Here is a 24,482-nt window from a genome sequence, read left to right as displayed (position 1 = left end):
GCTTCCCCTATGTCTTTCTCACTATGGACTTTTCCTCCAGGAACTTGTCAAAATCTTTCTTAAAACCAGCTACGTTATCCACTCTTACCACATTCTCTGCCAACGCATTCCAGAACTTAACTATTCTCTAAGTGAAAAAAAAAATTCTCCTATTGGTTTTAAAAGTATTTCCCTGTAACTTCGAGTGTCCCCCCCCTAGTCTTTGTAATTTTTGACGGAGCGAAACATCGATCCACTTGTACCCGTTCCACTCAGAATTTTATAGACTTCAGTCATATATCCCCTCAGCCATCTCCATTTTAGTCTTTCCTCATATGAGAGGAGTTTCATCCCCTTTACCATCTTGGTCGCTTTTCTTTGAACCTTTTCTAGCACCACTATATCTTTCTTGAGATAAGGAGACCAGAATTGAACGCAATACTCCAGATGAGGTTGCACCATGGAGCAATACAGCGGCATTATAATATTCTTAGACTTGTTAATCATCCCTTTTTTAATAATTCCTAGCATCCTATTTGCTTTAATGGCCGCTGCCGTACATTGGGCGGAAGATTTCATCATATTGTCTACGATGATACCCAGATCCTTTTCTTGGGCGCTAATCCCCAAGGTGAACCCTAGCATCCAGTAACTGTGATTCAGGTTATTCTTCCCAATGTGCATCACTTTGCATTTGTTCACATTAAATTTCATCTGCCATTTGGACGCCCAGCCTTACAATTTCCGCCAGTAATTTTTCACAATCAGCATGCGTTTTAACAACTTTGAACAGTTTAGTGTCATCTGCAAATTTAATCACCTCACTCGTCATTCCAATTTCCAGATCATTTATAAACAAATTAAATAGCACTGGTCCTAGTACAGATCACTCCTGCCTTGGTTCACCACTGGACCACCAGGGATTTTAAAGGTACACTTTTTTACTAATTGGGGTGGCAGGTTGAGAGTAGTTAAGAGCCAGTTGGGACAGGAAGGGGGAGAGATCCTTCTGTTCCAGCCCACCGCTGGACAACCAGGTCTTACGGCAGGCCTGGAGGAGGCCTGCAAAAGGTCGGGAAGCGCTGACCTGAATATAAACAGAGACCCCCATTTTGGGGCCATTTTTTTGGCCCAAAAATCTCAGTTTATATTTGAGCACATACACTACATATACTTACTTCAATATCCAAAAGTAAGAACACATCCCACAACACACTTCAAAAAAATAACTTATTAAATCTTTAAAAAATATATATTTTACTACAAGAAACGCACCACAGCAGTAGAGACAGTGTTTCTTAAAATCTACCTCCTAAAACATTAATAGCCCCTTCCTCAGGCAATTAACTAAAGGAAAGTCTACAATAGTCTGAACAGCACTGGTCTTGATCTAGGGGCCGCCGCGTGAGCGGACTGCTGGGCAGGATGGACCACTGGTCTGACCCAGCAGCGGTAATTCTTATGCTCTTATTCAAACAGCCAGCATCAGCAATTCATCCGGCTCCCCTGAGGATTCTTATTTCTCAGTATTACAACAACCTACCTGAACTAATAACTCTCTGGAGTACTTTTCAAAGAAACTGTCCGAATGGTCTTCAAAAGATGTTGAAATATTTGATTCTGAAGCCAACACACCTCCTTTGATGTCCGAGCCTACAAATCAAAAGGAAGGGAACTCAGAAACATACGGTACAAATCTGTCTTCTGGTCTGCCACTGCCCAGGTTCTCACGGTCCTCGTTCTGCAGCTGCCGTAAGTGCAGAGCAGCCCCAGATTGGGATTCCCGTAAGCAGAGAATGAACATGCAAGACCGGTGCCCAGACTATTAGCAGAGACTTCCAACAAGATCATGAAACTGTTCATGTATATATCTAATCTAATTTAATTTAATCTGAACTTCTGTATCACACTTATATAATATATGCCATAAATATATATTTGATTTATGTGACCAAAAAATTAAATATTTGACTCCTCTGTCTAGAGAACATTATTCCAGAGGTCTTCTTGGTCATCCAAATGCCTTTTGGTGAACCTCAGGTAAGCAGCAATGTTGGTGGGCAGAGGTTTTTCTAGAACCCCTGGTTCAATTTTGCATATATTTACCTCTATTTGTTTTTCTGAATGTGACAAGTTTCATCCCATTCCAATTAGGGCTGCACATTTTAACGCATTATTAACAGAAAACATAGGCTATATGGTCTTTATCTTCCTTCATTTTTTTCTATCTAGTCTGCCTAACCATGCCATTTACTATCCCTTCCTCTCCCTTAGAGATCCAAAATACATGTTCCAAGTTTTCTTAAATTCAAAAACACTTTGAGGTTACTTCTGAATCTATTCCCTTCATCCTATGCCCTTTCATTCCAGAGACTCACCTCAGGTGCAGTCATATATGCCACTAGGTATTTAAACGACTATCATATCTCCCTTCTCCAGCCTTTCTTCCAAAGTATACATGTTGAGATCTTTAAGTCCGTCCCTATATGCTTTATGATGACAACCTCTGACCATTTTAATAGCCATCCTCTGGACCGACTCCATGATTGAGTTTTACAAAATCCTTGTAGAAAGGGTAAAAATGAATCAATATTTCACCCTTACAAAAAGTAAAAGAAAAAAACCCAAAAAACCCCAAGGGAAGCTCAAGGAAATTATATGGGAATACTTTAAAAACAAATATGAAGATTTTTTTTTTAAACTCAAAGAATAGTTAAGCTCTGGAACTCATTGCCAGGGGATGTGGTTACAGTGGTTAGTATAGCTAGGTTTAAGAAAGGTTTGGACAAGTTCCTGGAGGAAAAGTCCATGGCATGTTACTGAGAAAGACATAGGGGAAGCCACTGCTTGCCCTGGATCAGTGTCATAAAATGTTTCTACTATTTGGGTTTCTGCCAGAAATTGTGAACTTTATTGGCCGCTGATCCAATATGTTCCATTTATATCTTTTTGAAGGTGTGGTCTCCAGACTTGTACATGATATTCTAAATAGGTCTCACCAGTGTCTTATCCAGGGGCATCATTACCTCCTTTTTCCTACTGCCCATTGTTCTTCCTATGCACCCAAGAATCCTTCTAACTTTCACTGTCACCTTTTCAACCTGTTTGGTCATCTTAAGATCATCACATACTTTCACACCCAAGCCTTGCTCTTTTTTCATGAATAAGAGTTCTTCACCCCCTAAACTGTACCATTCTTGAGTTATTGTAGCCAAAATGCATGACCTTGCACTTCTTAACATTAAATCTTAGATGCCAAATTCCAGACCAAGCTTCACTAGGCCCCTCCTTGTGTTCTCCACACCATCAGGGATGTCTACCCTATTGTAGATTTTGGTATCATCTGCAAAGAGGCAAATCTTACCAGACAGCCTTTCAGTAATATCACTTACAAAATGTTAAAAAGAATAGGCCCAAGAACTGAACCTTGCATCACACCACTGGTAAAAATCCCTTTCTACAGAGAAAGCTTCACTTACCACTACCCTCTGTCACCTTCCACTTAACCAGTCTATCACTTTTGAGGATTTTATGTGTGCCCTGGACTGCCAGAAGAACTAACAAATCGATTCTGGAAGAGATTACACCAGCTATGTCACTCGAAGCCCAAATGATGAAGTTACAACTGTCTTATTTTGGCCACACTGTCGGAAGAGAGAGAGAGATCACTGGAGGACATCATGTTTGGGAAGATCGAAGGAACCAGGTGAAGGGAGTGACCTGCCACCAGATGGCTGGACATGTTGAAAACAACCATGGGGATGATGATGGAGGGCCTTACTGGACTAGCAAAAATACAATTTCTTTTTAGATCTGTAATTTATCAAGTCGCTAGGACTCGAACACGAGTCAATGACACCTAACAAACCAAGGGTATTCAGCTTATTTATTGGATGCCTGTATAGAACAAAATCAAAGGCTTTGCCAATATCTAAATACATCACATCTAGTACTCTCCCTCTATCCAACTCTCTGGTCATCCAGTCAAAGAAATTTGTCTGACAAAACCTGCCTCCAGTGAGTCCATGTTGCCTCAGGTCCTGTAATCCACTGGATTCCAGAAACTTCACTATTCTCCATTTAAATTACCATTAATTTACTCATCACAGAAATCAGACTTACCGGCTTGTAGTTCCCTACCTTTTCCTTACTTCCACTTTTGTGGAGAGGGACCATGTGCCCTTCTCCAGTCCTCTGGTACCACTGAAAATGTTCAGCCAGCGAAGCCCCCAGAACTTCCCTAAATTCCTTCAGTACTCTCAGATGTATGCCATCCGGCCCCATTGCTTTGTCTTCCTTTAGTTTAGCTAACTCCTCACAAACACAGTTCTATATTTTGCACTATACAAGAGGAAATGTGAAGGGGGTGCTTTATACGATTACAAATTTGAACCGATGTGCAGCCCTAATTCCATTACATTTCTTGGAGAAGAAATTTTGTCCCCAGAGACACACAGAGAGAATTATATAAAAGGGGCCAAGAATGTCTAACTTCCATTGGACTGGAAAGAATAAACCAAAACAAAACAAAAGGAATTCTTCCTCCCCTAATCCCACTATCCTGGAATTCTTTAGGACCTGACACTACCAGATCCGCCCACATACTCAAACTATCTTTCCCCTCGTTAAAAGGTGTCATGTATGCACATAAATTAGGGAAATCCCTTTTCTTCAAATTCACTGAGTTTTGGAATAACCTTCCTGCCCCGCTGCGGAACCTAGGCTCATTCCAATTATTCCAAAAGCATCTGAAAACCTGGCTTTTCTCCAAAACGTAAAGCTATCTATTTAAAATGTAAAGCTAGCTATCCTCTTCATAACCTCTAATTTCTTATTATGTCCTTCCCTCATTTATTGAATTACCTGTAAACAGTGCCGAGCTCTATCTTTATGGAGATGATGCGGTATACAAACTTAAGGTTTAGCTAGTTTCTCTTCCTCTCTTTTTTTCTCTCTCTCTTCCTTTTTTTTTTTCTCTCTCTTCTCTTTTCTCCTTTCTCTTTCTCATTAAAAGGCGTCATGTATGCAGGTAAATTAAGGATATCCCTTTTCTTCAAATTCACTGATCTTTGGAATAACCTTCCTGCCCCGCTGCGGAACCTAGGCTTATTCCAATTATTCCGAAAGCATCTGAAAACCTGGCTTTTCTCCAAAACGTAAAGCTATCTATTTAAAATGTAAAGCTAGCTATCCTCTTCATAACCTCTAATTTCTTATTATGTCCTTCCCTCATTTACTGAATTACCTGTAAACAGTGCCGAGCTCTATCTTTATGGAGATGATGCGGTATACAAACTTAACCTTTTCCTAGCTTGTGTCCCGGATGACGGGACATTCCAAAAATGACAGACAGTGGATAAACAGTCTGTATGGACTAATAAAGAGGCAGGAAAACAAAATATTTGAATTTACAGACTTATGACTTATTTACATTATGTTTACAATAGCCGTAAATGATAACGGTGAATAATACAAAACTTTGCTAAAATAATTACGATTGGAACCAGTGTAACGTAAAATTTATTACGAAAGGAAAAGGCTAAGGTTTAGTTTAGTTTAGGAACAAAAAAGGTGCAGGGAGAGGCTCTTTACCTAGAAGCCAAGCATACAATCTTCTGTTCAAGGACATGTCTCTTCTTAGAAGGGTCTGCGTGGCTGCTGAAAGAATGTGCACCATGTCAGATTTGAGGAGAGGAATGGAGCATTCATTGGCATCCTAGATGAAGAACATGGACACTGCTTAACACATTTCTTCAGAGGGACTAGAAATGAAAAATAATGCAGCATCAAAAAGCAACGGTAAACTCCCTTGTTGGGCTAGAACATTCTGTGGTATACCACAGTAGCAGAAGGCCATAGGCTGTGTAAAAGATGTTAAAAACCTGCTCATTACACATTATATCAAGTTTCAAGTTTATTAGTGTTTTTGATTAATCGCTTAATCATACTTCAAAGCGATGAACATAAATAAAAAACATTAAAAATTACAATATTAAAAAGTAATACAATATTTAACATAAACATAAAATAAACCAGACTATATACAAACTTCACAAACAAGATAAAAGGGAGAAAGGGATTCGAACTACAAATTATTATAGTGAGAATAGTCAGGGAAAAACACAAGGTAGGGGATATAAGATACATAGTCAAATTCAACATAATCAATAAATCCAAGGTTAAGCATTATTACTCAAAAGCATCTTTGAAAATAAATGTTTTTAAATTAGTCTTAAATTTATCAATATTGTGTTCTTCTCTCAAATAAATTGGAAGAGAGTTCCAGACTTGAGGGGCCGTAACGGAAAAAATAAATTGTTGTCTAGTGTTGATGATCTTGAGAGAGGGAATTGTCAATAAATGTTGTTCGTTTGACTGTATATTCTATTTGAGGAGTAAGGAATTAAAGATTTAAAAATAAATGCAGGTGTTTTAAAGAGTAATGATTTGAGCATAATTTGTAAGTTATTCTATGAGATACCGGAAGCCAATGAGCATTCTTAAGAAGTGGTGTTACATGATCAAATTTTTTTGGTTTTGTTATAAGCTTGATGGAAGTATTTTGTATAATTTGGTATAACCCAAAAAGAAATAAGAAGATTACAGATAATACAAAATACAGCAATAAAAAAAATATGACCACGTCACACCACTTCTACAAACAGTACACTGGTTGCCAATTACACTTAGAATAACTTTTAAAATTATATTGTTAACATTTAAAATTCAACATTCTAATGCTCCAATATTCTTGGATCGTCTCTTGATACCGTATTCTCCATTCAGGGCTCTCAGATCAACAGAACAGCATTTACTGACTATCCCTTCTTTAAAAGTAATAGGGACCAGGAGATCTACTATTTTCTCGGATATAGCACCCCAGCTCTGGAACAATTTACCAATTTACTTATGCAATGAATCTTTTTTAGAAAAATGTAGAAGTTCTTTAAAAGTTTCTTGTATAAGGATGCATTTGAGATATAGATAGGATAACTTAAATTTTAATCAGACCTACGCATAGGTCGCAAACTTCTCTTCCTTCTTTTCTATGCTTATCTTTGCTCTTATATCTTTTTTTGTTACCCACCAGATGTGTTTTTCCTAAATGTTTCTTCATTTTCTTTAAATATTGTAGTTCATTACCTTTACCTTTTGTACCAGTTATTTATTTGTGCATATATACTATGTATTTAATTGTATAAAACTTGTTTTGTTTTGTCCCTTATTTTTAAAATGTTTTACAGATTGAAGTATTTGACATTATGTATTCAACAAACCTTAATAAACTTGAAACAATAGGTATGGGATTACAAGAACATAAAAAATGTCATCCTGGGCTCCTTTTACTAAGGTGCACTAGCGTTTTTAGCGCAAGCACAAAATTTCCACGCGGTACGCTTCTAGAATAATGCCAGCTCAATGCTGGCGTTAAGGTCTAGCGCCGCGCTATTCCGTGCATTAATGCCCTAACGCACCTTAGTAAAAGGAGCCCTAAGTTTCCTGCCCCTGAGAATGGCCAATCCAGGTAACTTAGGAAATATCTGGTAGATCATAAAAGAAAGACTGTTCTATACTACTCACTCCTAGAAAAGGTGGAGACATTTATGTCTACCTGGCTAGCAATTAGTTAACGTCCAGTCCTTCAGTAAGTTGTCCAAATCTTTTACAAACTTAGCTCTAAAGCAGAGGACTGGTATGAGGGTAGGACTGGCAGGGGATGATAAGGAAAGCTGTAAGTACACTTTTCCATAAGTTCCAGCTAATTAAGTTTGTATAGCTCCTATTGTGCTGTTGACCAAAAAAAAGTTCACCTTGGACTGTCCATTGCTACAAGACTGACACCTTTCCCTCACAACTTCTTTATTTGGATTGGCCAGCTCTTTTTAATCACTGTAATTCTAAAGTGAATTTGGGAGAATAATTTTTCCAATGAATTGCAAAATATTATTTTGTCATTTAGAAGAGACCTGCAGCAATTAAAACTGAAGGAGGACCTTCTTTTCCTAGTCGAAAATTTCCACACGGAATAAGCACTATCCCCCACAGCTTGCACGATGCATGAACTGTTCTCAGAAATGGCACCACCGAGTGTCCAACTTGAAGCTTCTCTGGTTCCTGCCCTATATTAGTTAAGAAAGTGTACTATTTCTTGCCAGTTTACTCTTTTTTTTCCAGGTAAAAGTCTTTTTTGAAGTCATTCTAGAAGCAGAGCTTCTTGCCTGCTCTTCTCACTCTAATCAAACTTGAAGGTACAGAAAAAGAAGTACAATTTTGCTCATGCAGATCTGCAAGTCTCCTACGTTCTCTGGGCAGCCCAAATTTCTACCTATAGCCTATCCAAATTACGTCTCCATATTCTGAAGGCACTATATCCCAATATTCAGTTGCTACAATCCTGCTATCCTGTGGGGCTCAAGACTTATGCTAACACAGGTATAATTTGCTGTTTTCTGACACAGCTTCAATGCACCCTCCAAATGGTATCCTCCTGGTCACTCAACAGGAATCACATCAGAGAGCAAGAACAGAGTATGCTGGTTTGGCAAGGCATGCACTGCAGAAAGTGAGTATAGCTCAAGCACAAAACATTCTGTTAAACACAACAATTACTGCCAAGGAAGAACGCACTGTGCTTTTTGCCAGTGCAAACCTGAAGCCTCTGGCTAAAAAGAAGGGTGGGGGGAATAAGGAAAATGTGGGAAGAGGGGACAGAAGTAGAAATGAATATTTGGGGGGAGAAGGAAGGCATGGATGCTGGGGAGGGGAATACAAGTGGGGGAAAGAAGTGGATGCTAGAGAATGACACAGGGCCAAATTTTTCTCTGTCCCCGCAGGAACTCAATTTCCCTGTCCCGTCCCCGGGAGTTTTGTCGTTGTCCCTGTCCTTGCCCCATTCCTGTAAGCTCTGCCTTAACCGCACAAGCCTCAAACACTTATGATTTTAAAGTGGTTGAGGCTTGCGTAGAGGAGAACAGAGCTTGCAGGAATAGGGCGGGGACAGGAAAAGAACTTGCCAGGACGGGAAAATGAGTTCCCGCGGGGAGAGGGAAAAATTTGTCCCTGTGTTATTCTCTAATCTGTATCACCATAATTACTTATGTAAAACCTCTGTGAACTTCACGGAAGTATTGGCGGTATACAAATAAAAAAATTATATTTTATTGTATTGTAATGGATACCATAGGGTTAACATTTAAAAACAGCTTAAAAAAAAAAAAAAAAGATGGATTTGCAGACAAGATATGAATAGAGCCAGAGAAGCAGGATAATCTACAGTACCATCTCAGAATGTCTCTTCCAGGCATGCAGTGCAGCAGGCCGGAAAGGGCAGAGAAATTTAGATCTTGCTCCCCAAATCTTCCACTCAAAAGTTGCTCCCCCTTGGCAATACACTTGTTCACTTCTGGGCAAATGTCTCTTACCAAGCAGGTATAAAATGGGAAAAAGAAAAGGAGGACCTCCAGCGTATTCCTTTGCACCAGAACATTCGAATCGACCACCGAGAGACACAAGGATTTCACCTGCAGAAAAGGAGATAGAATGGTCCATCAGAGGTTAACTTGTTTATTATCATAGGCAGTTGTAAACCAATGGGGGTATTATGTAACAGGAAGCCTATGTGAAAATTCTTTATTTTTTTTTTTTTCCATTATTTTTTATTTTCAAATCTTACATAAAGTGTACAAAATATTAAATACAATTGATAAATATATATTATCACTTTTATATCTAATACATTATATATCTAAATTTGATTTTCCCCCTCACCCTCCCCCCACCCTTTTATTACTTTAATATAATATTTTAAATTTTCAAATTTTACAAAAAATATGCAACATGTTATAATACAATTAATGAATATTCAATAACATTTTTATATCTAATACATTATGTTCTAAATAAATTTTATCCCCTCTCCCTCCCCCCACCCTTCTATTACTTTTCATTCATACATTACATATTGTATAATATATTATAACAGATTATTTAGAAATTATTTTCCTTACCCCCCCTCTATGTGTGTCATAAAAAAAAATAAAAAATCTTGAAATGAAGAAAAGAAGAAAAACCATATTATTTATTCATTACAGTATTTTGTCAATGGCCCCCATATTTTTATGAATTTGGTATATGTCCCTCTTTGTATTGCTATTGTTCTTTCCATTTTAAATATGTGACATATTGTATTCCACCAAAATGTATAAAGCACAGTTACTTACCGTAACAGGTGTTATCCAGGGACAGCAGGCAGATATTCTTAACGTATGGGTGACGTCACCGACGGAGCCCCGGTACGGACCTTTTTAACTAGAAAGTTCTAGTTGGCCGCACCGCGCATGCGCTGGTGCCTTCCCGCCCGACGGAGGAGTGCATGGTCTCCAGTTAAGATAAGCCAGCTAAGAAGCCAACCCGGGGAGGTGGGTGGGTCGTAAGAATATCTGCCTGCTGTCCCTGGATAACACCTGTTACGGTAAATAACTGTGCTTTATCCCAGGACAAGCAGGCAGCATATTCTTAACGTATGGGTGACCTCCAAGCTAACAGAGAGGGAGGGGGGATGGTTGGCCATTAGGAAAATAAATTTTGTAACACAGATTGGCCGAAGTGTCCATCCCGCCTGGAGAAGGCATCCAGGCAGTAGTGAGTAGTGAATGTGTGAACTGAAGACCAAGTGGCCGCCTTGCAGATTTCCTCAATAGGCGTAGAGCGGAGGAAAGCCACAGAAGCAGCCATAGCTCGGACCCTGTGGGCCGTGACAGCTCCTTCCAGTGACAGGCCAGCTCGAGCATAACAGAACGCAATACAGGCAGCAAGCCAATTGGACAGCGTCCGTTTAGATACAGGGTGACCCAGACGGTTAGGATCGAAGGTCAGAAAGAGTTGAGGAGAGGAGCGGAGAGCCCTGGTACGGTCAAGGTAGTACGCCAGGGCACGCTTACAATCCAGCGTGTGAAGAGCCTGTTCCCCAGGATGAGAATGGGGTTTAGGGAAGAAGACAGGCAGTACGATGGACTGGTTGAGGTGAAAGGCTGAAACCACCTTAGGAAGGAATTTAGGATGGGTACGCAGAACCACCTTGTCATGGTGAAAAACAGTGAACGGTGGATCGGCGACCAGTGCATGTAGCTCACTAACCCTCCTGGCAGAGGTGATGGCAATGAGGAAAAGCACCTTCCATGTGAGAAGTTTGAGCGAGGTAGTAGCAAGAGGCTCAAAAGGAGGTTTCATGAGGGCTGACAAAACCACATTGAGGTCCCAGACGACGGGGGGAGGCTGAAGAGGTGGTTTGATATTGAAGAGGCCTCTCATGAACCGGGAAACCAGAGGATGAGCCGTGAGGGGTTTTCCAAGAATAGGCTCATGAAACGCAGTGATGGCACAGAGGTGCACTCTGAGGTCGACTTGAGGCCAGCGTCGGAGAGAGAGCGCAAATAGTCCAGTACAGTTTCCACCGCCAGGGAGGTGGGATTGTGATGATGAAGGAGACACCAAGCGGAGAACCGGGTCCACTTCTGATGGTAACATTGGAGTGTGGAGGGTTTCCTGGAGGCATCCAAAATGCGACGGACCGGCTGAGACAGGTTTGCTGGAGAGGTCAGCCCGAGAGAAACCAAGCTGTCAGGTGGAGGGAAGACAGATTGGGATGTAGCAGAGACTGATGTTGCTGCGTAAGCAGAGAAGGAAATACAGGAAGAGGAATGGGCTCCCTGGCGCTGAGTTGAAGCAGGAGGGAGAACCAGTGTTGTCTGGGCCACCGAGGAGCGATGAGAATCATGGTGGCCCTGTCCTTGCGGAGCTTGAACAGGGTCCGCAACATCAGAGGAAGTGGAGGGAAGGCATAGAGGAACCGATCCGTCCAGTCGAGTAGGAAAGCATCCGGGGCCAGACGATGTGGAGAGAAGAGTCTGGAGCAGAACTGGGGCAGCTGATGGTTGTGAGGAGCTGCAAAGAGGTCCACCTGTGGAGTGCCCCATCGAGCAAAGATGGAGTGGAGAGTGGGAGGATCCAGGGTCCACTCGTGAGGTTGAAGGATGCGGCTGAGTCGGTCGGCCAGGGAGTTCTGTTCGCCCTGGATATAGACGGCTTTGAGATACAGATTGTGGGCTGTGGCCCAGGTCCAAATTCGGAGGGCCTCCTGACAAAGGAGACGAGATCCGGTGCCTCCTTGCTTGTTGATGTAGTACATGGCGACTTGGTTGTCCGTGCATAGGAGAAGAACTTGAGGATAGAGAAGGTGCTGGAAGGCCTTGAGAGCATAAAACATGGCTCTGAGTTCCAGGAAATTGATGTGATGTTGACGCTCCTGAGGGGTCCAGAGTCCCTGGGTGCGTAGATCCCCCATGTGAGCTCCCCATGCATAGGGGGAGGCATCTGTGGTGATGATCATGGAATGAGGGGGCGGATGAAGAAGGAGGCCCCTGGAAAGATTTGAGGAGTTCAACCACCATTGAAGAGATTGCTGAAGAGACGATGTTACAGAGATGGGATGAGAAAGAGGATCCCTGGTCTGTGACCATTGGTTGGCGAGGGTCCATTGTGGTATTCTCAGATGGAGTCGCGCCAGAGGAACCACATGGACTGTCGAGGCCATGTGACCCAGAAGAATCATCATCTTGCGAGCAGGGATGGATGGTTGGAGGAGCACCTGTCGACAGAGGTGAAGCAGTGTCCGGTGCCGGTCGGCAGGAAGGAACGCTCTCATGGAGTTGGTATCGAGAAGAGCTCCGATGAACTGAAGGCGCTGCGTGGGAAGCAGATGCGACTTGGGATAATTGATCTCGAACCCCAGGAGATGGAGGAAAGAGATGGTGTGGTGAGTGGATTGCAGCACAAGTGGAGCGGTTGTTGCTTTTACCAACCAATCGTCCAAGTAGGGGAACACTTGTAGGTTGTGGGACCTGAGAAAGGCCGCTACCACAATCAGGCATTTGGTGAACACCCTGGGCGATGATGCGAGACCAAAGGGCAGCACCTTGTATTGATAGTGGTGATTCTGAACCTGGAATCGGAGGTAGCGACGTGAAGCCTGATGGATTGGAATGTGGGTGTAGGCCTCCTTGAGGTCCAGGGAACATAGCCAGTCGTGTTGAGAGAGAAGAGGATAAAGTGTGGCAAGGGAGAGCATTCTGAACTTCTCCTTGACCAAACACTTGTTGAGGTTCCTGAGGTCGAGGATAGGACGAAGATCTCCCGTTTTCTTGGGTACCAGGAAGTAGCGGGAGTAAAAACCTTGACCCCTCTGGTCTTGCGGAACTTCTTCGATGGCATTGAGGAGGAGAAGGGATTGGACCTCCCGAAGGAGGAGAGGAATTTGGGAGGAGTGAGAAGCAGACTCTACGGGAGGATGATCTATGGGTAGAGTTTGGAACCTTAGTGAGTATCCGTGACGGATGATGTTGAGAACCCACAGGTCTGACGTGATGGCCTCCCAGCGGTGGAGGAAGATGGTGAGGCGGCCTCCGATAGGCTGAGGAAGAGGCATGGAAGGTTGGAGACTGGCTATGCCCTGGAGAAAGGAGTCAAAAGGGCTGAGGGTTTTTAGTCGAAGGGAGAGGCTTGGTCGCCTGGTGGGACTGAGAACGAGCCTGAGTGTGTTGTTGTTGTTGGTGGCGAGGCCGGCGGGATTGTTGCTGAGGAGGATTCAGCGGCCTGGCAGAGAATCGACGTTGATAAGAGGACTGAGGCCTGTATGGTCGTGCCGGTGGAGTCTTCTTCTTCGGCTTAATGAGGGTGTCCCATCTGGTCTCATGAGCCGAAAGTTTTTGTGTTGTGGTATCAAGGGATTCCCCAAAAAGTTCATCACCAAGGCAGGGCGCGTTGGCGAGACGGTCTTGGTGGTTCACATCAAGGTCAGACACCCTCAACCAGGCTAGGCGTCGCATGGCTACAGCTAGTGCAGAGGCTCGTGAAGTAAGCTCGAAGGAGTCGTAAATCGAGCGCACCATAAATTTTCTGAGCTGAAGGAGGCTGGAAATCTGCTGTTGGAAAAGTGGGATTTTACGCTCAGGTACATACTTTTCCAGAGCAGAAAGTTGTTGGACCAGGTGTTTCATATAAAATGAAAAATGAAACGAGTAATTGTTGGCTCTGTTAGCCAGCATGGCATTCTGGTACAGGCGCTTTCCAAATTTGTCCATAGTTTTTCCCTCTCTGCCAGGAGGGGTGGAGGCATACACACTAGATCCCTGAGATTTCTTTAGAGTGGACTCTACGAGGAGGCTCTCATGGGGCAATTGGGTTTTATCAAATCCCGGGATCGGGATGACCCGGTATAAACTGTCCAGTTTTTTAGGGGCACCTGGGACAGTCAGTGGGGTTTCCAAATTTTTATAAAATGTTTCCCGTAGGATATCATGTACGGGGAGTTTAAGAAATTCCTTGGGAGGTTGGTCGAAGTCCAAGGCTTCTAAAAATGCCTGGGACTTCTTGGAGTCGGACTCAAGTGGGATGGAGAGAGCCGCAGACATCTCCCGAAGGAATTTCGTGAAGGAGGATTGCTCGGGCTTGGAAGTGGTTTCAGCCATAGAGGGTTCCTCATCGGTAGAAGAGGCATCCTCTTCGGTACCGAGTGGGGATTGCTCCCACAGGTCTGGGTCCCTGACAGCCGGTTCAGTATGGCGTGTTTTAGAAAGGGACTTGCCAGATCGCATGGATACGGTGCCGGGGGATGAAGACCGGCGTCGATCCCTGTCCCTGGAGGAATGGTGTCCATCCCGGTCCCGAGATGACCGGCGTCGATCTGGGGCCTGGGTCGGGTCCTCTGCCGAGCAAGTCTGAAGTACAGGCTGAGCAGATAAGACCGGCATGGATGTGTTCAGCGGTACCGAAGGGGTGGATACCGGTGGGGCGGTACTAGGCTCGGTCTGGACTGGTACCGGAAGGAGCGGTGCCAGTATGGTTGGAAGGAGCTGTTGGAGTTGCTTCTGTAGCTGCTCCTGAAGTTTGTCCTGGAGGATGGCCGAGATCCGGTCCTCCAATGGGGGCACCGGTACCGCTTTAGATTTCTTCGGTACCATAGGTGCTGCTCGACGCTCCGGCGATGAGGAGGCCGATGACGAGGCACTCACCGTGATCGGAGCGGAGCGTTTACGGGATCGGCGGGACGTCGGAAGAACCGGTGTCACCGCTGTAACAGGAGGTCGCTCAAGGGAAGTGGAAGGCTTCTTAGCCGGCTTACCTGGCGCTATCGACCCCGAAGGAGGATCAGGCGGTGTCGATGTGGCCGGTGCCGATTTAGGCGGTGCCGTCGACGTCGGGGCCTGCTCCATGGTAGAACCGGCACCGAAAAGAATATTTTGCTGTATTTGCCGGTTCTTAAGTGTGCGTTTCTTGAGAGTTGCACAGCGGGTGCAGGTGTCAGCCCGATGCTCTGGACCCAAACACTGAAGGCACCAGTTGTGCGGGTCAGTCAGAGAGATCGGGCGTGCACACCGCTGGCACTTCTTGAAGCCCGGTTGCGGGGGCATGAAGGGAAACACGGCCTCCGCGAAATCAAACCCGGAGGCTTGTATGATTACAACAGGCCCCGCCGGGGCCGGCTGCAAAAAAGCAAAGAAAAAGACACGAGTTTTTTTTTTTTTTTTTTTGAAAAGGAAAGTAAAGTCAAAAGACAAAATATAGAACAAAAAGGATCAAAAAAATCGCGAGCGGGAAGGCAAAATAGAGTTTTCAACGGCCGTTGAAAGCACATGCGTCTTCTTCGCTCCGCGGAAACGAAGAAACTGGAGACCACGCACTCCTCCGTCGGGCGGGAAGGCACCAGCGCATGCGCGGTGCGGCCAACTAGAACTTTCTAGTTAAAAAGGTCCGTACCGGGGCTCCGTCGGTGACGTCACCCATACGTTAAGAATATGCTGCCTGCTTGTCCTGGGATAATTCAGGTTATTATAATTTTTCCAATTATTGGTTATATGTTGAATGGCAACCCCTGTCATTATTAATAAAAGTTTATTATTTTCTGGTGAAATTTGACTTTTTTTTCTCATCATCATTCCAAATAATATTGTATCATATGATATTGCTATATGATTTTCCATCAATTTATTAATTTGTGGCCAAATTGAATTCCAAAAAGATTTAATGTAGGGACAATGATATAGTAAGTGATCTAATGTCCCTGGTTCTAGATTACAGTGCCAGCATTTATTGGACTTAGAACTGTCTAATTTTTGCAAACGTGTAGGGGTCCAAAAAGCTCTATGTAATAAAAAGAACCAAGTTTGTCTCATAGATGCTGACACTGTACATCCCATTCTCCAAGACCAAATTAGTGGCCATTGAGATGCATTAATCTGATGTCCAATCTCAATGCTCCAAATATCTCTTAGACCATTTTTTGGTTTTTTATTCAAATATCCAGATATTAATTTATACCACAATGCGGCTTGATGTCCTAGGAAGTCTGTTTGAAAACATAAGAACTTTAAACTATATTGATTATTTAATGTTTTCCATTCAGGGAACCCAACCTGAATGGCCTGCTTCAATTGCAACCATTTAAAACTTTGTGTTTTATTAAGACCAAATCTATGTTGCAATTGTGAAAAATCCAGCAGTTTACCTTCTGAAATAACATCATCTAAAGATCTAATGCCTGCAATAATCCAGTTCTTCCAAAGGATTTGAGCTTCGCCAATTTTGATCTTGGAGTTTATCCATATAGATTGATTAGTTGATTTGTTTATTGGGATTGGTGTTAATTTATCAATAAACCTCAATGTTTTCCAAGTATCCATTAATAATTTATTTTCTCTGTATCTTCTAGGTATGTTGATACTTGGCAAATGAACTAAATTTAGGGGAAACATAAGGCGCCATTCTAAATATAACCAATCTGGTGTATTATCTATAAGTTCTGGGAGGATCCAATACATACCCTGACGTAGAATATAGGCTTGATGGTACCTATAGAAATTTGGAAAATTTACCCCTCCCTCTTTAATTGATTTTTGCAAAGTTACTAAAGCTATTCTAGGTGTTTTGCCAAGCCAAAGAAATTTTGTTAAAATGCTATTAAGTTTTTTATAAAAGGACCCCTGAAAATAAATAGGTATCATACTCATTTGGTAGCAAACTACAGGTAACATCATCATTTTAATAGTTTGAACTCTTCCCCACCAAGAAATATGTAATGGGTTCCATTGCTCACATAACTCCGTAACTTTTTTTAATATATATTTTTCATTCTCTTTTACTGTATCTTCAATTGTATTTTTAACTTGAATGCCAAGATATTTAAATCCTTCTTCTTTCCATATGAATGGAAAAGTATCAAATAATCCTTTTACACAATGAACATTCAAGGGTATAATTTCAGATTTATTCCAATTAATTTTATAACCTGAAAATTTACCAAACTTATCAATTAATTCCAATAAAGAAGATAAGGTTGACTCTGGATTTCTCAAATAAAGCAAAATATCGTCAGCATAAGCCGAAATTTTATATTCCATATCTGAATATGGAATACCTTGTATCTCCCTCTTTTGCTGTATTGCTAACAATAAGGGTTCTAATACAACATCAAATAACAAAGGAGATAAAGGACAACCTTGTCTAACTCCCCTCTGCAATTGAAAACCATCAGATATCTTATTATTAATATTTAGTCTTGCAATTGGGAAGCTATACAATGTTTTTACCATTTGTATAAATCCAGAACCTATACCAAACCATTCTAAAGCCTGATACATAAAATTCCATTCTACTCTATCAAATGCTTTTTCAGCATCTAATGAAACTGTAAAAGCCGGTTCATCCATTTTTTTTGATAAGTTTAACATGTGAAATAATAGTCTAGTATTATTAGAGGAATGTCTTTTAGCAACGAAACCCATTTGATGCATATCTATAATATGTGGGAGAGCTTTGGCTAATCTCAAAGCCAAAATTTTCGCCAAAAGTTTATTATCAACATTTATCAAAGATATAGGCCTGTAGTTCGAAACCAAAGTAGGATCTTTATTTGGCTTAGGCAAAACAATTATTATTGATTCAGCCATAGTACCTTTAATATTACCTTTTATAAGTTGTGTCTGATATAAATTTAGTAAATATGGGGAAAGGATATTTTGAAATGTTTTATAAAATTCTACTGTATAACCATCACCACCTGGAGCGGATCCAACTCTAAGAGATCTCAATGCTGTTTCTAATTCTTTTAATGATATAGGTTCATCTAAACTCCGTTTTATATGATCAGGAATCTTAGGTCCATTAATTAAATCTAAAAAATTTTTCCCCTCTTTTTGTTTCTCCAAATAAGGCTCGGAAGAATACAGGTCTTTATAAAATTTTAAAAATTGTTTTAATATTATATTAGTTTGATTTGTTATTATACCATTATTCTTTAATTCTTTAAAATTCTTTAAAAAAATACAAACACCTGTTTCACATTACATTACATTAGTGATTTCTATTCCGCCGTTACCTTGCGGTTCAAGGCGGATTACAAAAAGCACAGTTACTTACCGTAACAGGTGTTATCCAGGGACAGCAGGCAGATATTCTTGACTGATGGGTGACGGCACCGACGGAGCCCCGGTACGGACAATTTTAGAGTGATTGCACTCTAAAAACTTTAGAAAGTTCTAGCTAGGCCGCACCGCGCGTGCGCGAGTGCCTTCCCGCCCGACAGAGGCGCGCGGTCCCCAGTTAGGATAAGCCAGCTAAGAAGCCAACCCGGGGAGGTGGGAGGGACGCAAGAATATCTGCCTGCTGTCCCTGGATAACACCTGTTACGGTAAGTAACTGTGCTTTATCCCAGGACAAGCAGGCAGCATATTCTTGACTGATGGGTGACCTCCAAGCTAACAAAAAAGAGGGATGGAGGGAAGGTTGGCCATTATGAAAATAAATTTTGTAAAACAGATTGGCCGAAGTGTCCATCCCGTCTGGAGAATGCATCCAGACAATAATGAGATGTAAAAGTATGAACTGAGGACCAAGTAGCAGCCTTGCAGATTTCCTCAATAGGAGTGGAACTGAGGAAAGCTACAGACGCTGCCATAGCTCTAATTTTGTGGCCCGTGACAGAACCTTCCAGTGTCAGGCCGGACTGAGCATAACAAAAAGAAACGCAAGCAGCAAGCCAATTGGATAGAGTGCGTTTAGATACAGGATGACCCAACTTGTTAGGATCAAATGACAAAAACAGTTGAGGGGATGATCTGTGAGGTTTGGTGCGATCAAGATAGTAAGCCAGAGCACGTTTACAATCCAAGGTATGCAAAGCCTGTTCACCTGGATTAGAATGAGGCTTTGGGAAAAAAACAGGTAGAACGATGGATTGGTTAAGATCAAGTTTCAAGTTTCAAGTTTATTTGGTTTTACTATACCGACCATCAAATAAATATCTGGCCGGTGTACATTACAATAAAAATATAAATTAAATAGGGAAGGGGAGTTAAAATATTCTACATTTAGGGGTACAAATAGTGTATATTAAGACATAGACTAGACAAACTTGATTGTGAGGGAAGAGGTTTATGGAAGGGTAAAGTTACAATGTGGAGAGAAAAGGGAGAAAGAGGGGATGGGAAAACAACATTTGGGAAGGGAAAAGTCATTAGAATAAAATTTGTGATGTTAAACGAGTGAAGATGACTGAGAGTTAGCTACTAAACAGAAATAAAAGCATCACGGAATAGGAAAGTCTTTAAGCCTGTTTTAAATTTATCTAATTGTTGTTCATCACGAAGAAGTTGTGGTAAAGAATTCCATAGCATTGGGGCAGTAACAGAGAAATTTATTTTCCGTGTGTAATAAAAACTTTTGATGGAAGGGATCAGAAGAAGATTTTGATTTGTGGATCTTAAGGTACGAGATGAACATTGAGGGATGAGAAGTTTGTGTAGAAATGAAGGCAGATGGGAGGATTTTATTTTGAAGGTCAGGAGAATAATTTTGTAAGTAATTCGATGGGCCACAGGAAGCCAGTGGGCATCTTTCAGAATTGGGGTAACGTGATCATATTTTCCTAATTTATAAATGAGTTTTATTGCTGTATTTTGGATCAATTGAAGACGTCGGATTTCTTTTTGTGGAAGACCGTTAAAGAGGGAATTACAGTAGTCAAGATGAGAAATGATCAAGGAATGGACTAGAATTGTAATAGATTCGGTTGGTAGGATTGAAGTCAAAGAGCGGATGATACGAAGTTTATAGAAGCAAGTTTTTACTATAGAACTGATGTGATCGTGAAATGACAGATCTTTATCGATAATAACCCCTAGAAGTTTTATTTTTGTTTCCATTTGGATTGGGACTGATTTAATGGCTATTTTTTCAGGTAAGGTTTCAAAATTTTTTGTTGAGAATAAAAGTCCACGAGATTTGTTAACATTAAGAGAAAGTTTGTTAGTGTAGAGCCAGTCGTTTATGGAATCCAGTTTATTGTTGATATTTTTAATGTCAGAAGTATTAGAAGTGTTAATTGGATGAAGGAGTTGAATGTCATCTGCATAGGCGAAAATAGTAAATCCAATAGATTGAGCTATAGTTAGAAGTGGAGATAGAAAGATATTAAATAGTAAAGGTGATAGGATAGAACCTTGTGGAACCCCATAGGTTTGAACTAAAGAAGTTGAAGTTTCGTTCATTGCCTGAACTTTGAAACTACGTTCTGTGAAGTAAGATTTAAACCATGAAAGTGCAGATCCAGAGATACCGCAGTCTTTAAGTCTATTTAGAAGGAGAGAATGGTCAATAGTATCAAAGGCTGCTGAGAGGTCGAGAGATATAAGAAGGACAGATTTTTGGTGTTCGTGATAGTAGTGTATAGTTGATAGGAGGCCTAGCAGTGACAGTTCAGTTGAATGTGATGAGCGAAAACCGGTTTGACAGGGGTGTAAAGCGTGAGTTTTTTCGATGAAATCAGATAGTTGAGTATGAACGATTTTTTCTGTTAGTTTCGATAATAACGGAAGATTAGCGATTGGACGATAATTTGCGGGAAGAGAGGGATCAGAATTATGTTGTTTAATTTTTGGAAAGACAAGAGCAGCTTTCCAACCCGAAGGAACAGAACAGTCAGAAAGAGATTTAGAAATCATTTCCCAGATATATGGCCCAAAGTGAGAAAAAAATTTTTTAAGAAGAAAGGGAGGAATACTCTCTAGAGGAGTATTAGAAGTATTTAAAGATTGCAGGATGAGGAGTAAGTTTGTTAGAGATGGCATTTTAAAGGTTGAAATCGAGCTGAATGGGAGATGTGAAGAATCATTTTGTGTATGGGTTAAGAGAGGAGGGGGGGTTGGTCCGAGAAGAGTTCTGATGTCTTTAATTTTTGTATCGAAAAAAAGAATTAATTCGTTAGCTGAAGGAGTGGAAGTTATGGGTAGTTTTTTTTTTTGAGTATTTAGAGAGGGATTGAGCAAGATTAAAGAGAGTGGAAGAGTTACGGGTGGTTGATATAAGTTTAGTGTAATAGTCTTTTTTTGCTTGTTGAATTGCGTTTTTGTAATGAGTTGCTTTTTCTTTGTATAGGATAAGGAGATTGTTAGAGGGTGTTTTTCGCCATTTTTGTTCTGTAGAACGTAGTTGTTTGCGAAGAAGGATGAGATTCTCATTATACCATGGTTGTTGTTTATTTTTGGGGGTTAGGTTTGAACTGGATTTCTTTTTTTCCTGTTGGGGTGCCAGGGAGTTTAAGAGAGATGTTGTAGAAGTATTCCAGAGAGAGGTTTGTTCGTCGAGAGAGAGGGAAGAAAAGTCTGTAAGGTTTAAGTTGAAGGAATTCTGAATATCTGTAAGAGTAATTTTTTGGATATTGCGAGTAAAGTGAGTATTTTTTATGTTTTGTTTTTGGAGATTTAATGGTTTAGAGGGGGATTCGAAGTACCAACTAATTAGAAAGTGGTCAGACCAGGGTAGTGGATGGAACTGAAAGTTTTTGAAAAGATGGGTAGCGGAGATAGGGCAAAAGATCATATCTAAGGTATTACCGGCTTCATGGGTAGGCGAGGAAATGAGAGAGGTTAGTGAAAGATCAGAAATCAGCGTTAAAAGTTCAGAGGTGTTATGATGGTTAGGGGAATTAAAGTGGATATTAAAATCACCGAGTATTATGGAGTCGGGATACGTTATGTTGAAGTCAGATATAATGGAAATTAAGTTTGAGAGTGAAGTTTTTGATACGGGAGGTGGAAGATAGACAAGAAGAAAGTTATAGTTAATAGAGGAAGGGGATTTAATGCAAAATTGGAGGGTTTCGACAGAGGAGGTGGGGGGCGAGTTTGAAGTGTTTGCTTGGCAAAGAATAGAAGTGTGAAAAATAACAGCTAAACCTCCTCCTCTTTTCCCTAGGCGTGGGTGAAAAAAAGCTTTGAAGTTAGGAGGGCAGGCTTGGGTTAGGTAAGCTTCTTCCCCAGATGATAGCCAAATTTCTGTAAGACAGAGGATCTGAAGTTTTTGTTGAGTAATAGTGTCTTGTATGAGATGATGTTTATTTTTAAGTGATCGTACGTTAAGTAAACCAATGTTTAGTTGTAAGGAAGAATGAATTGGAGTGGAGAATAAAGAGGAAGAGGGGAGGATTGGGATAGTAATATAAGATCTAGCATTAGGTTCAGAAGTAGATGGAGAAGGGTTTTTCTTAGGGGGTCGACGCCCCCAAATAGTAGAAATTGAAGACATTGTTGTGAAATTAGGAAATTGGGGTATAGGGTAATTAAGAGAGGTAGAGGAAGTTGAGAGGATATATGTAAATAGCAGTAGTGTTGATAAAGAGATAAGGATAAAATGATAAAATGTGTTAAAGGGAGAGATTTTGTTGAAGTAATGAAGCAGCTGCATGAAGGAGCGCATAAAGGAGCAGGACCTGCTCCTTAGGTGCGCTCCTTTGGCGCGCGCCTTCGGCGTGCGCCGCAAAGCAGGGGAATTTAAAGCAAATGCTACCGGTGGTGGTAAGTGGGCGGAGTCGTCGGCGCCGACGCTTCGCGGCGGCGTTCCCTTTACGGAGTAACAGAGCCGGTGGTGGTAAGTGGGCGGAGTCGTCGGCGCCGACGCTTCGCGGCGGCGTTCCCTTTACGGAGTAACAGAGCCGGTGGTGGTAAGTGGGCGGAGTCGTCGGCGCCGACGCTTCGCGGCGGCGTTCCCTTTACGGAGTAACAGAGCTGTAAGGTAAATAAAATTTAAACTTGAAATAGTAACTAAAAACACAGATTATAAAATGAGACTTGAAAAATCATAAAATAATTCGAGTTAAATCCAATGGAGGGAGTCCAGTATTAGCTTGCAGTGAAGGAAGAGTGCGTCAGCAGGCAAACAAAGATGAAATTCAGACACAACCTTAGGAAGGAACTTGGGATGTGTGCGGAGGACGACCTTATCATGGTGAAAAACAGTGAAAGGTGGATCCGCCACCAGTGCATGGAGCTCACTGACCCTCCTGGCAGAAGTGATAGCTATTAGAAAGACCACTTTCCAAGTTAGAAATTTAAAATGCGTTGAGGCCAACGGCTCGAAAGGAGGCTTCATCAACGCAGAAAGAACCACATTAAGATCCCATACAACAGGAGGGGCTTTAAGAGGTGGTTTCACATTGAAAAGGCCCTTCATGAACCTTGAAACTAAGGGATGAGCTGAGAGGGGTTTTCCATGAATCGGCTCATGAAAAGCTGCAATGGCACTAAGGTGGACCCTTATCGAAGAGGATTTAAGACCAGAGTCAGATAAGGACAATAAATAGTCCAACACCAGTCCCACTGCTGTAGATATGGGATTATGGTGATGTAACAGGCACCAGGAAGAAAACCGAGACCACTTTTGTTGGTAACATTGAAGAGTAGACGGTTTCCTGGAGGCATCAATAATAGAACGGACAGGCTGAGAAAGGAGAGCATGAGCTGGAGTCAGCCCGAGAGATACCAAGCTGTCAGGTGCAGAGACTGTAAGTTGGGATGAAGCAGTGTTTGTTTCCTTCACTGCTTACACAGCATCAGCAGAGGAAGAGGTATGGGTTCCCTGGAACTGAGTTGAAGTAGAAGGGAAAACCAATGCTGTCTGGGCCACCGTGGAGCGATGAGAATCATGGTGGCTTGTTCCCTCTTGAGCTTGAATAAGGTGCGCAGCATGAGCGGAAGAGGAGGGAATGCAAAAAGGAAGAGATTGGTCCAATCTAGGAGAAATGCATCGGGTTCCAGACGGTGAGGAGAGTAAAGTCTGGAGCAAAACAGGGGCAGTTGATGGTTGTGGGGAGCTGCAAAAAGATCCACTTGAGGAGTGCCCCATTGAGAGAAAATGAACTGGAGAGTCGAGGGGTCGAGAGTCCATTCGTGAGGTTGAAGGATTCTGCTGAGATTGTCTGCTAAGCAATTCTGTTCCCCCTGGATGTAGACTGCCTTCAGGAATAGGTGACGAGCAGTCGCCCAGGTCCAAATCCTTTGAGCTTCCTGACATAAGGGACGGGATCCCGTCCCTCCCTGTTTGTTGATGTAGTACATTGCAACTTGGTTGTCTGTGCAAATGAGAAGAACTTGAGGAAAAAGGAGATGTTGGAAAGC

General features: G+C 41.8%; 1 protein-coding gene across 2 annotated transcripts in view; it reads right to left on the bottom strand.

The window, feature by feature from the left end:
• The window catches only part of DOP1B (DOP1 leucine zipper like protein B), a 245,892-nt gene that overhangs the window by 182,044 nt on the left and 39,366 nt on the right, over positions 1-24,482 (bottom strand). For both annotated transcript variants that reach the window (XM_033947781.1, XM_033947782.1), the window contains exons 6-8: positions 9,402-9,500; positions 5,572-5,695; positions 1,523-1,632 (exon numbers count right to left, since the gene is read on the bottom strand). In XM_033947781.1, coding sequence (XP_033803672.1) covers positions 1,523-1,632; positions 5,572-5,695; positions 9,402-9,500 — 333 coding nt within the window. The remainder of the gene's footprint in view (positions 1-1,522; positions 1,633-5,571; positions 5,696-9,401; positions 9,501-24,482) is intronic.

Source organism: Geotrypetes seraphini, chromosome 6, assembly GCF_902459505.1.
Source record: "Geotrypetes seraphini chromosome 6, aGeoSer1.1, whole genome shotgun sequence".
Classification (NCBI taxonomy): domain Eukaryota; kingdom Metazoa; phylum Chordata; class Amphibia; order Gymnophiona; family Dermophiidae; genus Geotrypetes; species Geotrypetes seraphini.
This window is presented reverse-complemented; position numbering and strand designations above follow the sequence as displayed.